The sequence below is a fragment of the Charadrius vociferus genome, unplaced genomic scaffold, assembly GCF_000708025.1.
Source record: "Charadrius vociferus isolate BGI_N301 unplaced genomic scaffold, ASM70802v2 scaffold281, whole genome shotgun sequence".
In the NCBI taxonomy this organism is placed as follows: domain Eukaryota; kingdom Metazoa; phylum Chordata; class Aves; order Charadriiformes; family Charadriidae; genus Charadrius; species Charadrius vociferus.
In genome coordinates, this window is record NW_009646633.1 from 1,246,178 (window position 1) to 1,261,203 (window position 15,026).

Sequence of the window (15,026 nt, forward strand, 5' to 3'; positions counted from 1 at the left end):
CGGCTGTGACAGGAACCGCTGACGGCCGGCATCGGGCATGGCTTTGGGCGAGATGGACGGAGCGGGGTCGGAGCCGGAGGAAGGGAGGAATCAGGAGGCGGGTGTCATCGCCACGAGAAACATCCTGGAGAGTTTCACAGAGAGTCAGGAAGTCCGAGGGCTCATCGGTAGTCTGAAGGGAGTCTTTGGGGACCTGGTGACTCGAGAAATGACAATGGAAAAATTCATAGGTAAGCACATCTTCCACAGGGAGCATGTTCTTATATTGCTTGAAATAATTTGTTACCAAAAAAGGACTAAACCGCTGATTTTGCGTTAGTGATAATGCTGGAATTTTACCAACAGGTAGTTTAGATTAATTTTTTTACTAATTTTGTTTTCCAGATATATGTTCCACTATTATGTGGTATTTAACTACTGTGAATAAAAACCCCAGGTCTTGGATTTAAGAAATCTGAATTCTGACCCGTGTTTAGTCTCCAGTTTCCTATTCAAATGCAGATAATGATTTAGTTAAAGTTTGTATGTCTGTCAAATAAAGCCATTTTTGTAACGGATTACTTGTTAAAAATGCATATATTTTGAGTTTTAAAGTGGTAATTTCATATTTTTACTTTTATATTTAATAGGAAATATGAAGGGCAGCTGACTCCCTCCACTCATGTAATTGCTGAGTGGAGGCACCTGGGATCTGACTTGGTAGCTGAGCTTTTGTGCCATATAACGAAAGCTATTCTGCTTCTAGACCTCAGCTGAACTTAGAAGTGGTATAATTACGTGCATGTAGCAGTGTCCTAGGCAATTAGCCTGTTACAATATACATCTGTGTATTGGAGCCAATATTCTGACCAGATAATTTGCAAAACTTAATTCCAAGTTTCATGTATTTACAAATCAAATTAAGTTGACTAGCATTTTGTGAGTACTTTTGCAGAAAGGGTGGAATTGCAAAAACTTACTGTCAAAATATTCATCTGGTGTCTGTGTTTTTGACAAAAAAAGAAATTAGGTAGGTAACCAATAAAGCAGAAATCCCAAAATTTGGAAATCTGACCCTGCAGAAGTTACTCAGCAGAATTATACTCGGTTGCCTTAACTGACTGTTGCATCTGAGGAGGTTAATGATGAATATGTAACTGTTCAGAAAGAAGCAGCAAGAACACTCATATTTGCGTTGATTGTTCAGTATCACAGGTGAAATAGTAGACTTTGATGGGATAGAAGAGCCATTAATGACAAAAGTCTCAGTGTCTGAAAGGCCATAATCTTCTCCAATCATCTTGCTATGCCTCTCTGTCTTTCATATCATATATACTGTCCCTGCATATTTAAATTGTATTTATGAACTTTCTGCAGGCATATCATTGCCCAGTGAATTCAGTGTGAATATACTTAAAACTGACAGGTACTGTACATGTTGTTCAATATTTGGTTATAATATTTAGTGTCATAAGGTATCATTTGATCCTTCTTGGGCAGAATGTCCCAAGTATGGTAACAGGCTAAACGTGTGGGTTATAATGTTGAAGCTTAGGGAATGCCTTTAATCTATATGCATATAACGCAGTAATGATCAGTTATAGAAGATTTTAACACAGGTCTCCAAAGCGTTCACAAAAACATGTGATGCTCATTTCTCTGTGAACTGTTAGAAACAGAAGTTTGGAAGATAGTTTAGCCTGCAGCTATAATTTTGTAGGAAAATTTAGGAAGATCTTTCTTTTATGAAACAATAGCATTAGAAGAACATTTTTTTCAATTCATTCTCTTCAGTATTTAGATTTAGGGTTTTATTTTAGATTGCCAGACTGTGATCTGGAAAAACAATTTGGCCAGATAAGGAATTCGCTGTTAAATTCCACTTCTGCTTGAGTGCTATTGCTTTGAGTGTTGATGGATTTTCTTGTATTCAGTAGTAATGTTATTTGTACACAGCTTAAGGTGTCATTAATTAGAATGGGAAGTTAGTGATGACTAGGAGTTCAGGCTTCCCTCTTGGTAGGAGGCAGCACTATGGTATCCTAATGGATTTGCATAAGTTACTGCAAGGATATTGTTGGACTGGCCGGTGTCTTGAAAGTGGTTGTGCAGTGGTATCCGCTAGTCAACTACAGCACTGTTGAAGTTGAGTTACGTCTTAAATCTAAGTGTTAATGTGACAAATGGAGAAAAAGGATAGAGAGAAAAGTTGTTCGAGAGAGAAACAAATGCAGGAAAAGGAGAGGTTAAGAAGGTATTTATTTTTCTAATTAAAAAGCTATTTTCTGACCAAATACCTAAAACAATCCAGGTAATCTTCAGTGCAATATTGGATGACTTGGTGATCTCTTCTGAAATCCAGCTTTCATTTCTATAGCTGCTTTTCATTGATTCTAGGTTTAAATTTAAATTCTTCAGTTTCTAAAAACTGTGGCAAGTTGTTCTTAGTTTTCTTCAGTATTCAATTTCAATTTGTCTTTCCTCAAGTCAGTTCCCAAAAGGAAGATAACGTATTAGTGGCAGCAATATAAAGTAAGTAACGTGAAAAGTTTTGAGGAGCACAGATAGTAATAGCTACAGTTTGTATTTGTCCAGGTTAAAATGTGTCCAACGATCCGTTGTTCTTTGCTGAATAATTTCCTATTATTCTATTTCAAAATAAAAAACTAGCTCTGAGAATTGTGAAGAGCACCTTCGCTTGCAAAGTAGTACTATGTTGGTTTTTCTTCTGCCATAGTAAGGTAGCTCAAAACAAAGATAAGACTTTTGCAACGCCCATACTCTGTTTCAGTACAGGTTTGCAGTGGTGGAACAATATCTTTAAATATGTTCCGGGCATGGGAAGGAAGATAGCCTTGTGGTGAAACCCAGGGTGACCAGGGATAATTTCCCCATGGCTGTATTAGCCTCCGGGTTGGAAAAGTGTCATGCTACTACAGTTCTTGATGTTGAGGTATCTTTGTGTGCATGTTTTTAAAGACAATCGGTAATTTGACATGTTAACAAATAGAACAGTGTGAAAAGCAAGTGGGATTTCGAATGTTAATGAAGAAGATGTGAACAGCAAGGCAGAAAGGTGTAAGGCAGCGTTCTGGTTGCTGTGTGGGTAGGGGTGCAGTGTACAGCTGGTAGACCTGGGGCAGCTAGAGCCTGTAGTGGTTTAATGTTCTCTCTTTGCAGAGTTCCATCAGAAATGGTGCGTTGGTAAGTTGCACTTGGGAAAGGAGAGCCACAAATAGCTCTGTAGTGAAGGACAGCAATAAACTGAGTAATTGCTTGTTTCATCTAGCTGTGAGGTTTGTCCATAGTAATTTGAGAGACTCCTGGAAGGGAATTTATTATTCAATGTAGGTAAACAATTGCGCTACCGAAGTGGACAGACTGTATTTTTACAGTTACTTCTCTGTAGTTTTCTTACTTTTTGACCTTGCTTACAGGTGGTAGCAGCACTTAGCTCAAGGATACTGAAATCTTATGCTGAAGTTGTCTAGAGTCAGGGGTGTATATCACAATTAATGCCTGGAAGAGCCTTTAATTTTAAGGGCTTATTACAGATATCTTTTCCTTTTCAGGTATAATGGACAAGTACCAGGAGCAACCTCACTTGTTGGATCGCCACTTGGGTAGGCATGTCATCTTTAAAACTTTTTTGTGCATATGCTTGAAAATCTGCTAAACTAAAAGGTCCATATTTGCGCTACAAGATTGCTGTGGTTGATATTACTTATATAATATGACTACTGTCTCCATTTTTATTATTAGAAGGATGAGAAACTGTAAGCCAACTGCATGTAGTCTCACATTTTTTTTTTCTCTCATTTCATTAGAGTGGATGATGAATTCATTGTTGGATATAGTAAGGGACAATGGATCTCCATCCCCACTAGTTCACCTGGCTTTTAAATTTCTTTACATCATTACAAAGGTAAAAAATCCCAAATTTAACATTCTGTAATGCAAATGTGTAAGTTTCCAATATTTTCTTTGTTACCTAAATAACTTTAAAAACATTGACATTTTAAAAACTAGTAAAATAAATAAATAATTGCCTGAGTAACACAATGACATTTTTTAAACTGTACTGTGAAAAGTTATTTCTCTTTTTAATTATTTTCATGATAGCTCATGTTATTTAATGGTCCAGAGTAGCAAAAATTAGGGTCTGAATGCAAAAAAATTTGCAGATGTTGAGATATAGAGTGATAAAACAAGACTCATAATGTTAAAAAGAAAAGTAAAGTATGATGAAGAATTAGATGGATTGTGGAATTTCCATCTGAGCATAAGAAAACATTTTTTGACTGTGAGGGCTGAACACTGGAATAGATTACTCAGAGGGGTTGTGGAGCCTCCCATCTCTGAATACCCTACTGGACATGGTTCTGGGCAGCCTGCTGTAGGAGACCGTGCTTTGACAGGAGAGTTGGACTAGACAATCTCCAGGGGTCCCTTTTTTAAAGTTAAAGAAATATCATTTCATTAGTTCTTCATAAGTTTGTAAAAGTGCAAAAATCTCAAGGTATTTAAGACCTTAATTTGTATTTTTACTGTTCTTACTACATGAGGATCGTAGACAAGAAGCTCCTCAAAGGGTCTTTTCTTTTTCCTCAGTACTTGATGATGCCAGATGGCTTACTAAATTTTGAAACTTTCTGCTATAGGTGAGAGGGTACAAACTTTTCCTCCCGCTGTTTCCTCATGAAGTAGGTGATCTACAGCCTGTGTTGGATATGCTTGTAGACCAAAATCCAAAAGACTCTGAGGTGAGAACTTGCGGTACTTTTTGTTTAACTTTTATGTCTTCTACAGAAAAAGCTGATGAACAGTGTAAGAAAAAAATCTTGAACAAAGTATATAAAGCAGTCAGGCACCCTCTCTGGTGTTACCTGAATATCTGGATTTAGGATGAAAATCATCTTGTCAGAAGAGAAATGTCTGATTGAAGGAGAGGTCTTGTGTTTTCTTTCATGGGTTATGTTCTAAGGATTTAGAAATGATGTCAGTTGAGGTGCAAGTAAAATCTAACTGCTCATATAAGTGAGAAAAAATCCTCTTTCTGCTATGCGTATCATTAGTAGTCAGGTTAATTTAGCTTGAAGTCATAAAAGTTAAATCACAGGAAATGGAGTATTTTAGGTTTTATGTATTTATTCCTATTTCTTAATATAAACAGGCTGTTTTTTAAACCTTTGGGTTTTGTCAAAGTTGGTATGAGAACTTCTGTTTTGATAAGGAAATGAAGAATATAGTTAATTTTCTTTGTTTAATTTCATAAAATATTTTACTCTTCCTTAACCCCCCCAATATCTGTCTTCAGATCTGTGAGTTGTTTATTTTTTCCTTTTCTTTTGAAGGGAGGGAGGTGAAGTTTGGAGAAAATTGCACAGCTGTGGCATGAGCCATGAATCGCTTGAATTTTTGCCTTTTGATAATATATTTCTGGGTGTGGAAAAATAACACAGAATTTCAGATTTTTTTTCTACCTGTTTGCAGTTTGAAAAACAGTGCGACACCACTTCATTATGAGTCCTGATTTAAAGTTTTATTTGGCTGGGAATGTTCTGGGCAAGAAGTCTCTTTTGAAAAAATATTTAAGCAAAGAATTTTTAAGCATTGATTGAGAACATTGAATCATAGAATATCTTGAGTTGGAAGGGACACATAAGGATCATTGAGTCCAGCTCCAAGATACCATAGTTCATATTCTTATATTTTTGAGTAAGGAAAAACAAGAATTCCAGATGACATACTAAGATAGGTGAATTTTAAGAGAGATCATGATCTATTTTAAGTAACAAAAATCATGGATGTGAAGACAATAATTGTATTGCTACTCTATTTAATAAACATTATTGATTCTGACCACTTTACTGTTGTTGTAGTTGTACAGCTTTAAAGCTTGTAGAAATTCCCTCTCGTCTGTCTATCTCTCAGAACAGATCTAAAGTTGTTTCAGTAAACCCATGAAAACGATACCTAAGAAATTAGGAAGAAGAATGTATTTCTCTCATATTTGTGACTGGCACAACTGGGCTGAGTGAAAGAGAAAACAGGAAAATGACAACATGCAATTTTCCTTTTGTAAGGAAATAAACTTGTCTAGATTTCAGATTCAGACGGGAGGGTCCATTAATTTTGTTACAGTTTTCCTGTTTGGAATCTCTTGTAGTTCTGTCTCCTTTGGTGTTTCAGAGCATTCAGGTTCAGAGTTTTCTCTTCATTGTCTTATTTTGAAAGTTTCTTGGAGCTAGTGGATTGTTTGTGTTCCAGGGACTTTGTTGGAATATGTTCTAGAAAATGGAGTGCATATTTTCTTTTATCATTCTTTTCCAGACTTGGGAAACTCGTTATATGCTTTTATTATGGCTCTCCATGATATGCTTGATTCCTTTTGATCTGGCCCGTTTTGATGGAAATACTGTTTCTGAGGAAGGGCATGCTCGTATGCCAACAATGGATCGCATACTTCAAATAGCAAAAGTAAGTATAATACATCTTGTACCTGTGATATTTTTCTTAGGCTTAATCTTTCAATATGTAATAAATTGTCTTCTCAGAATATTATTTAAGCCCATATTTAAGACCATCTAATCCGTTAAAAAATTTCTCCGTAGTTTTGAAATCTTCAGTATGTACTTTGCTGCTTTATTGTCAGATGAGATTTTTACTTGTTTTCCCTGAAGTAATGAACGATCTTATCTTGTGACTATCTGATACAAATGCATGCATTTGATTATGTTAACAGCTTCTAGCATTTGAAAATACTAGCTAGCTTTTTCTGAAAGCCATGTTTGATTTATAGAGGAAATTATCATTTGATCAGTAATATTGGAAGCTATGACTGCATGAAGAATTTTCAGCAAAGATAATGAAGCTTCACTATGTGTAAGCTGAACTGGCTAACTTGACATCCCTTTAAGATAAAAATAAACAGCCCCCTCCCCACAAATGCCTGAACAACGTATGCTTTTAACACTTGCAGCACTTAAGTGGCTTATCATTTGTAGGCATGTAGTAGCACAAATATGACTGGAAATAAGTGTTTCAATAAAGGTAAACTTGCTCTGAAAGATACTAGAAGGGAGACTTTGTTGTCTGAGATATGGTTTGTTAAATGGGAAATTTAATTTTTTACAATCCTAAGCTCAGTTTGTAATCACAATAATTACATATAATACATGTAATATATGTAATCATAATAATGTTTGTAACCATAAGTATTAAGTAGTATATTCATGTACATAGTTGTTATTAACCCTACATGTATGAATTCTGTTACAGTTAGTTTTCTTTTACCTTTAGTGTTACTTGGTTGTCAGTGATAAGGCTCGAGATGCAGCTGCTGTACTGGTTTCAAAGTAAGTCTCATTTGTGCTTCTTGGCAGAAAGGAAAAAAGCTAGCTCCCATTTCTCCTGCCATTTTTCAGTATGACATGCTAGTAATGACAGTGTTGGGAGGACTGGAAGTTGCCAGCTGAATGTGGGATGTTAAACTTGCTTGAATCAGATCCAGTAGTGTGTTTGTTATTGGAAATGCTGTTTTCTTCTGCTTACTGGAGGAACAGTTATCTATCACAAGTGATACAAATCTTCACTGATAACAGGATACTGTTCAAATTGCATTCTAGGGACTGGTTGTGCTACAGGGTTAGAGAAAGATACAGTTACTTTGTGTTGCTGCTAATTTTTGCAATGTGTTCCATGGTAAATAGAGAATTACAATCTAGTACTACTGGCTTGGTGTTTCCTAGTAGTACTTAACTTATGTGAAAGGAAATATTAATGCTAGAATTTATTTTCTTAATATCTTTCTTGTCACTGTCTTCATTTTCTCATTCAGAAAAAAATACTTCTGTCTTCTTAGGTTTATTGTTGTCAAATAATTCATCAAATGAAACGTGTAGGATAATGGAACTTCATAAATTCTGTTGTTTTACATGGTTGATGTTCATACACCAAACAATTTGTGACAGAGGGGCAGTTGTTCTGTCATTTTTTGTATCACTACACACGTATCTTTTTTTCCAGTATATATCACAGTACATATTCCAATATATTGTAGCAGAAGAGGGCTTTAGTCAGCTCAGTCTGTTGTTTGGTTTTTCTTTTCTTTTTTCCTTTCTTTTTAAAGCAAGCAAAGCCCAGAATCTTTACACTAGCATATACACTATCTCCACAAGGGGGCTCTACCAACATGGTTTTGCCAGTGTAGCTGTAGGAGCCGAGGCTCTGTAGGGTGAACAAGACGAAATGATGATAGTGGATATGGGTAGCTAGCCTGAAAAATAAAATCTATGTTAACGTTTTTCTCTGGACTGAGAGGCACAAAATTTGTGGGATTAATTGTATCAAAATAGTTCTTAAATATAACATTTAGTAGAACAGATCCTAACTGGCTTTTTGGGAAATAACTGTCCATATACTTATTTTAACTTTATTCTGAACTTCAGTAACAGGGCTCAATGCTTTAGAAAATTTTTACGTTTTTTAGAAATTTTTAACATTTTTTTTTTGTTTTAGAACTGACAGTGTCTTGCAGAAGATTCATGAAGGAGTTGAGACTAGAATCATAGTTCTCTGGAGACTGGTCCTGTACTTTTCTGATTTACTCTGAAATATTTCAGAGCAAAATTTAAGTGAACACATGAATCATTTGAATAGTCTTTAATAAATAATTTTGCCTATTGCATATTATTTCCATGTGACAAAATTTAGGTTTGTCTCCTTATTCTAATTAGTTTTTGCAGTCATTTTGGAAGTGATAATTGGAAGTTGCTTATCTAGGATTTTTATTTATCTGCATTGGTAATCCATCCTGTCACGAGTTGACAGAAGCAGAGGGTTTGAGGTGAAAGTGTAACGTAAGAGTGAATTATTCTTCAGCATTCATTTGTGCCTGAATGTGCCTTTTATCTTCTTCACTTCCTAAAAACCCAGAAAAAAACCCAAATTAACCATGATAGATTCTTGAAGGTACATCCAGTGTTTGGAAGCCTCCTTAAGTAAGGATGACGGTAATTTAAAAAAATTCTTTCATCACACTATGCTAATTGAATTTGCACTTTGTTTGCACTCCAGGGTATCTGTAAAAATAAATTACTAGTGGAAGCATATATACAGTAATGTCATTGATTACAGCATTGCATTCAGCAAAACTTTGTGCAGTGCTCAACTCTGGATTTCAGGGGGATTTCGTAAGTGCCTTGCATCCTCATGCAGGATACTATGCAGGCATATTATTAGCAGTTGTCTTATGTTCTCTTCACCTCCATTTTATTGGTTGAATTAATTTTTATTAAAAGTATATATTCTTAACAAATAAAGTGATAGACTACATTAAGCTGGTTCTAGTACCAGCTGCATCGAGGTGTGTAAGGCTGTCATGGGAGCAAAATTACTATTTAGTGTACTTAGAATTATTTAGTTTATTATGAAAACACCATTTATAGCCTGATGATTAAAACACTGCACCAGGACTTAGAAGACCCGGGTCCAACGCCTTTAGGCCTTTGTGCACTTGAATTCACTGCTTTCATGTCCCGAAACAGTTCTTTAATGAACAGGCATAGTTACTCTGAGGCGAGATCAGTGTTTCATCTTCTTGAAGTTAGACTGTTAGGTAGGCAGGAATATAAAAGTCCTAGGATGGACAGAGAGATAAGATACAGGAGTCTAACTCTGTAACGCACTGAGTAGGAAACTCCTTGAGGAGGAAGAGGAAGTCTTCCTGCTCTAAGAAGTATCAACTTCATAAGAATTTCGAGTGAACATTAGAAGCATTCGGATCCAAGACTTCCTGTTTTCCAAAGTAATTTACTTTTCATAGGGCAAAGGAGCTGGAGTGTTTCATGAATTCTCTTTTCTGCCTGCTCAGTGACCTGGTTGTTGCAGTAGGAGGAGATGAGGTTTATCTTTATCTTGCTTCTAGTCTGGAGGTTAGGGCACTCCTTTGAGAAATTAAGATTCAAACTCCTTTGGGCTGAGAAAGGGTCTAGGAACCAGTTCATCTGCTTTACAGGTTACTTCTGTTACCTGCGCTATTGTGCAAAAGAAGGCTTTGTCCTTGCTGCTGTGTTATTAAACAAACCACCCCCCCCCAAACTAACCCTTCCCCCAAATCCTCATTGTTCTGTTGCCGAACGCAATAGATACTGACTTTGAAGACAATTCAAGTGATCACGTCTGCTCGCTGTTTCCTGTCTTCTCTGTGTTTAGTATTCCCCGTTAGTTAGCTCTTGGTGCAGTTCCCCATTTAATTTGTAGGTGTATGAAGTAACCAGATACAAGCTCTGCATACATCCTTCTTTGAACACTATGAATTGTCCTTTGTGGCCTTTCCCATGTACCTTGTTGTTTTCTTATATTGCATTGAGAGCAAAGTTTCTTAATTTAGTCTGAACCTCTGTTGCAAAAAGGACGTTAATTTTTGGGTGCTGAGAATACTAAATTAGGTAACTGAAGCAGATGCCCTAACGTTAGCTTGGCTGGCACTGAAGATGACTGAGTATAAGTTTACAGAAGTAGTTTAACCATGATGAACCTCTTTTACCGTCTCTAAGATGGGTAGAAATGTATCTCTTGACCTGTCCAGTGTGTTAGATAACAGGTGTTTGACCTTTTCAAATATCCGAAAAAACCAATATAGCAGTGATGATTACTCTTTATGGGCCTGGCTAATAACAGTGCAGTATGGATGAATTGTTGATCTGCACCAATTTTCAGATTTGCAGAACAGCTGTTCATGATGAGAATGGTGGAGAATCCTCATCTTTGTTTCAAGTTTTCACAAATTCTGTTGGAAATAATTTTTATGTGGGAAAGTTTGGAAACCCCCTCCCTTTTTTTTTTTTTTTTTTTTTTTTTTTTGGAAAAAAAACCTTTGGAAAGTTTGTTGCTTTACAATTAAGATGAGAAATCTCTAGAATCCAAGTTTACAGGTTGGCTTGAAGTGAAGTGAAATTCTGGATCGGAGCCTTGCTCAGAAACAGAAGGGCTAACGATGGCTTGGAATGTTCCTACCCTCAGCAATTTAGGAAAATATCCATAGGAGAATTGTTTTTAAGAACTGCAACCAGTTTGGATAGCAGGAAAAATTATTTTTCTTTGAGAGTCGTAAAGTTACTAACTGTAGTGTTTTGTTGTTTTTTTTTTTTTTTTTCTATGACAGATTTATTGTCCGCCCTGATGTCAGGCAAAAAAGGATGGCAGACTTCTTGGACTGGACACTTTCAATGTTATCTAAATCCTCCTTCCAGACCATGGAGGGGACTGTTGTTATGAATGGCATGCTCCAGGCCCTGGTAAATACTGTTTTTCCTTTAAAAGATAGATGATTGTATTTATGATCATACTATACTGCTATGGTAGACCTTTAATAGCAAATGCACAGAGAGGTTTCTGTTTATTAAAAAAGAAGTAGATAATGTACAGCTAGAATTTCCTCCACAACAGTTTTGAAGATGTAACTTCCCATGTATGTATATTTTAAGTATTCTTGTCATCACCAAATGAATGTGAAGTTGCCAGTATAGATACTGATAAACAATTCTCAAAAATGCTTTTAAATATCTGATGGTATATAAGTAGTCATTTCATAATTCAGCTTGGGTTGGGTTGGTGTGGTTTGGTTTTTTTTTTCTTTGAAGAAAATCTTTGAAATAAATTAAGTAATTGGAGCTGTACAAAATGAAGTGGTTGGGTGTCTGATACAGTAGTGGTCTCTCCTAGACTTTTCAGTACTGGTAACCAAAATGCAAGTGATTCTTGAAAATTGTAGCTATTATTCTTCAGCTAAAATATTGTTCTCCATAGTTTTAATAAGATAGACTAAACTTGTTAGACAGTGTCCTTGAATAGTCTGAAAGCATGCACTAATTCCTTTGGTTTTGCTTGCTTATCTGAACAAGTTTTTTGTTTAATGCTTTGCCTTGTTAAGTTTGCAGTTTTATGAAGTCATAAACAATAGTTTGTGACTCAAAGAGCTGTATTCTTAGTTGGGTTTTAAAATTCATATACTATGCATGGGGAAAACTCTGTAATGCCTGAACCACTGCTGTATGATAACACTCATCTTGTACACTTTAAGAGTTTCTTGTTATAAAAGCTTTCTTGCAGTTTTACACCCTTAATAGCGTTGATGTGCATTGAATAACAGTTCTGGTATCTGTTGCAGTTTTGATCTCTGAATATATTTGGGTGGAATGGGGGAATTTGTGTAGGTGGAGTTGCTCCTTCTTGGTTTTGTTGTTGACCAAAGTCAAGGTAGCACAAGCAAAGTCAGGTGACATGCTCTTGTACAGCCTTGCACAGGTTTAAGGATTTGCTGGTGTTTGTATGAGTTTCTATAATTTGCATAAATTTGCAGCTCTCTTTGAATAATTGCTAAGAGGACTTATATCCAGTATGTTACTAAACATCAAAGCAAAGTTCTGGAACAAGTGTGTGGTGTGTGTTTTGTTTTTTGTTGGTTTTGGTTTTTTTTTTTTTCCCTCTAGCAGCTCTTCCAAATCAGAAGATACAAGAAATGATCTATATTTAGAATAACTTAGGACCTGCTGCTTAAGCAGGAGGAAGCATTATTTTTATGCATTGCAGTATGTTTCAAAAGACAGAATGATGTTTCATCATTTTATTGTCAGATCTGGAAAGGGAGACTGACTGCCATTCTAGGTGCATGATGAGACCTGTAGGATGTATAATACATTAGTGTTTTGTCATAATTCCTTTGAGTTTGGCTTTGGCTCTATCCACCTGTTCATTAGTGCATACTAAGCGAAACAGGTGAATACTCAACAAGTAGAATCGAAACTAGACTGTGATACAATATACCCGGAAGCAGAAGCCTGCCTTCTTGCATTTATATTATTTTTCCCTCCTCTGTGGGGTAGGTGAAAGTATTTATCAGGCCAGCTTTATTTGTGTCCTACAGCTCTTGACTCCTGTTCCAGTTGGTAGGTATGAGCAGACTGAATTTTTAAAGCCTTTTCTTGCATTCAGTCTCCAAATTTTAATCTCAGTTACTACAATGTAAGCATGAATTATATCATTAGAGAATAAAGGTTTTTCAGAATGATACGTATGCAGATATTTGTGTACACTGGCATGCTTAAGTGGAGTAGGAAATATTTATTTCAGGAGTTTAATATTAAGAATTTTGTGACAACACTTGTGACAACAATATGTTGTTAAACCAAAAATATGAGCTGAAAATAGTAGCAGTGTTTAAACTAAGTAAATCTTTTCTCTTAAGTAAAAAGTAAGTAAATCTTTTCTCTTATCTCTGGAGTCCCCTTCTCTGGAGATTTTCAAGACCCGCCTGGATGCAGTCCTGAGTAACGTGCTCTGGGCAATCCTGCTTTAGCAGGGGAGTGGGACTAGATGATCTCTAGAGGTCCCTTCCAACTCTGAAAATTCTGTGAAACATACAAGATTCTACCAGTTGTACAGAAACATAATAAGTAATTGCTAAGTGTGCAAAGCAGAACACAACCTCATGAGGGACAGCTAAAACTTGGGTCAACAAGCTTAAAAATTCTTTGCCCTTGGATTCCTCCAGCAATTTGTTACTTCAAGCGTCAAAACTGTAGTTGCCTGGGCATTTCTCTCTGAACAAGCAGGAGAAAAAATACCATTTTTCAGTTTCCCATCAGTACCGCAAGGCAGGTTTCGGGAATGCAACCCACCAGGGTAGAAATAAAAAGTCTTTCTCCATCAGATAAGTTTAGGGCTGCCCCTAAGAGGGTGAATTTCAGTTGGATTGTGATATTATGCTGCGTATGGTCTGCATTTAGGAAATAGCTTGTAGTGATTTGGCATGGCAAAACTGTTTTAAAAAGACATGAAACTCTTGCATTTCAATGAACTGAAACTGCAAGTTAGGTACGCAATGAGTAGTTCGACGTTGCTGCACTTTGATCTGCCTCTTTGTGGCCTTAAGTCTTGGTGATTAGGTATGCTACTGTTTAATCTAACTCAGCATTATGTGTAGAACAAGTACTACTGTTTCATGGTTCTTGTTGAAACACGCAGCCTGCATTACACATTTTAATTCCACTGATGCTTTTTTCTTTTTTTTTTTTGTTACACCTGTCGTCAGTAATATATCATTTCACAACAGGTGTGCACTAGCAGGAATCTTCGCTTGCAGTATTTGAGATTCAGTTTTAAAAACTGCCCTCTTTCATTGAAACTAACATTGCAGTATTGAATTAAATTCACATTTGTGCTTGGATACTTTGTATATCTGAAGGATCATAAATGTTGGATTAATAAGAAATTGCTATTTTTTTTATAACTTCTGTTTACTTGAAGGAAACTTCTAACCTGTTTCAAGAATCTGCATTTTAAATTCTCTTGGTCTGGAGGTTTGCTTTTAAACCTACCATTATATCAAACAGCTTTTTAGTTATTGCTGCAGGGTGTAGCACTCCCAGTTCTTGCGTGACAGAGATGTCATCATGTTGAGGTAGCCTTGGGCATTGAAACTTATTAAACCTTATTTGTTTTATAAGTGATTCAGTATACAAGTGTGAGTAATAATTAAAAAAAATAAAACGCCCTACACAGTGATCTGATGAAACTCGAGAGTCTTAAGAACAGGGCATTTCCCTGAGCTGTCTCTAATGCAAAAGTTATTTAGCAATAGCTACATGCTTATGTAAATTTTGCTCCAGGGAAGAAAGAACTCTCTAACTCTATTCTTTCAGACCCAGAGGCACAAAAATAGAGTATTTCCAAATAGAATGTTTCCCAAGTCTCTATATTTTTGGCATTCTCAAAGAATTAGCAATGCTAGGATTGTCTATTGGCGTTATTTTTTTAAAAAGGTGTTGTTGCTTAGTGGTTTGGTGATAAAGGTGTACAAAAAGCAGTGTTGACATAAGGAGAAGAAAAAAATTCTTAAGTCTGCAGATACCAAGGGCAGTGACCTCTTTCTGGTAATACTGTATCTCCTCTCTTTTTCAGTGGCACAGAGCATTCTAATGTGGCCTTGTCTGATATTTCTGAGTTTTTTCCATCTCACCAGAGGTATTGTGCATAGTTAAAGG

General features: G+C 36.2%; 1 protein-coding gene across 1 annotated transcript in view; it reads left to right on the plus strand.

Annotated features, from left to right (window-relative positions):
• Positions 1 to 37: 37 nt before the first annotated feature.
• TBCD (tubulin folding cofactor D) overlaps positions 38 to 15,026 on the plus strand; it is a 113,410-nt gene continuing 98,421 nt past the window's right edge. Inside the window, exons 1-7 of the mRNA XM_009888818.1 lie at positions 38 to 230; positions 3,552 to 3,602; positions 3,807 to 3,904; positions 4,641 to 4,742; positions 6,313 to 6,459; positions 7,282 to 7,337; positions 11,147 to 11,279. Of these exons, the coding sequence (XP_009887120.1) occupies positions 38 to 230; positions 3,552 to 3,602; positions 3,807 to 3,904; positions 4,641 to 4,742; positions 6,313 to 6,459; positions 7,282 to 7,337; positions 11,147 to 11,279 (780 nt within the window). The remainder of the gene's footprint in view (positions 231 to 3,551; positions 3,603 to 3,806; positions 3,905 to 4,640; positions 4,743 to 6,312; positions 6,460 to 7,281; positions 7,338 to 11,146; positions 11,280 to 15,026) is intronic.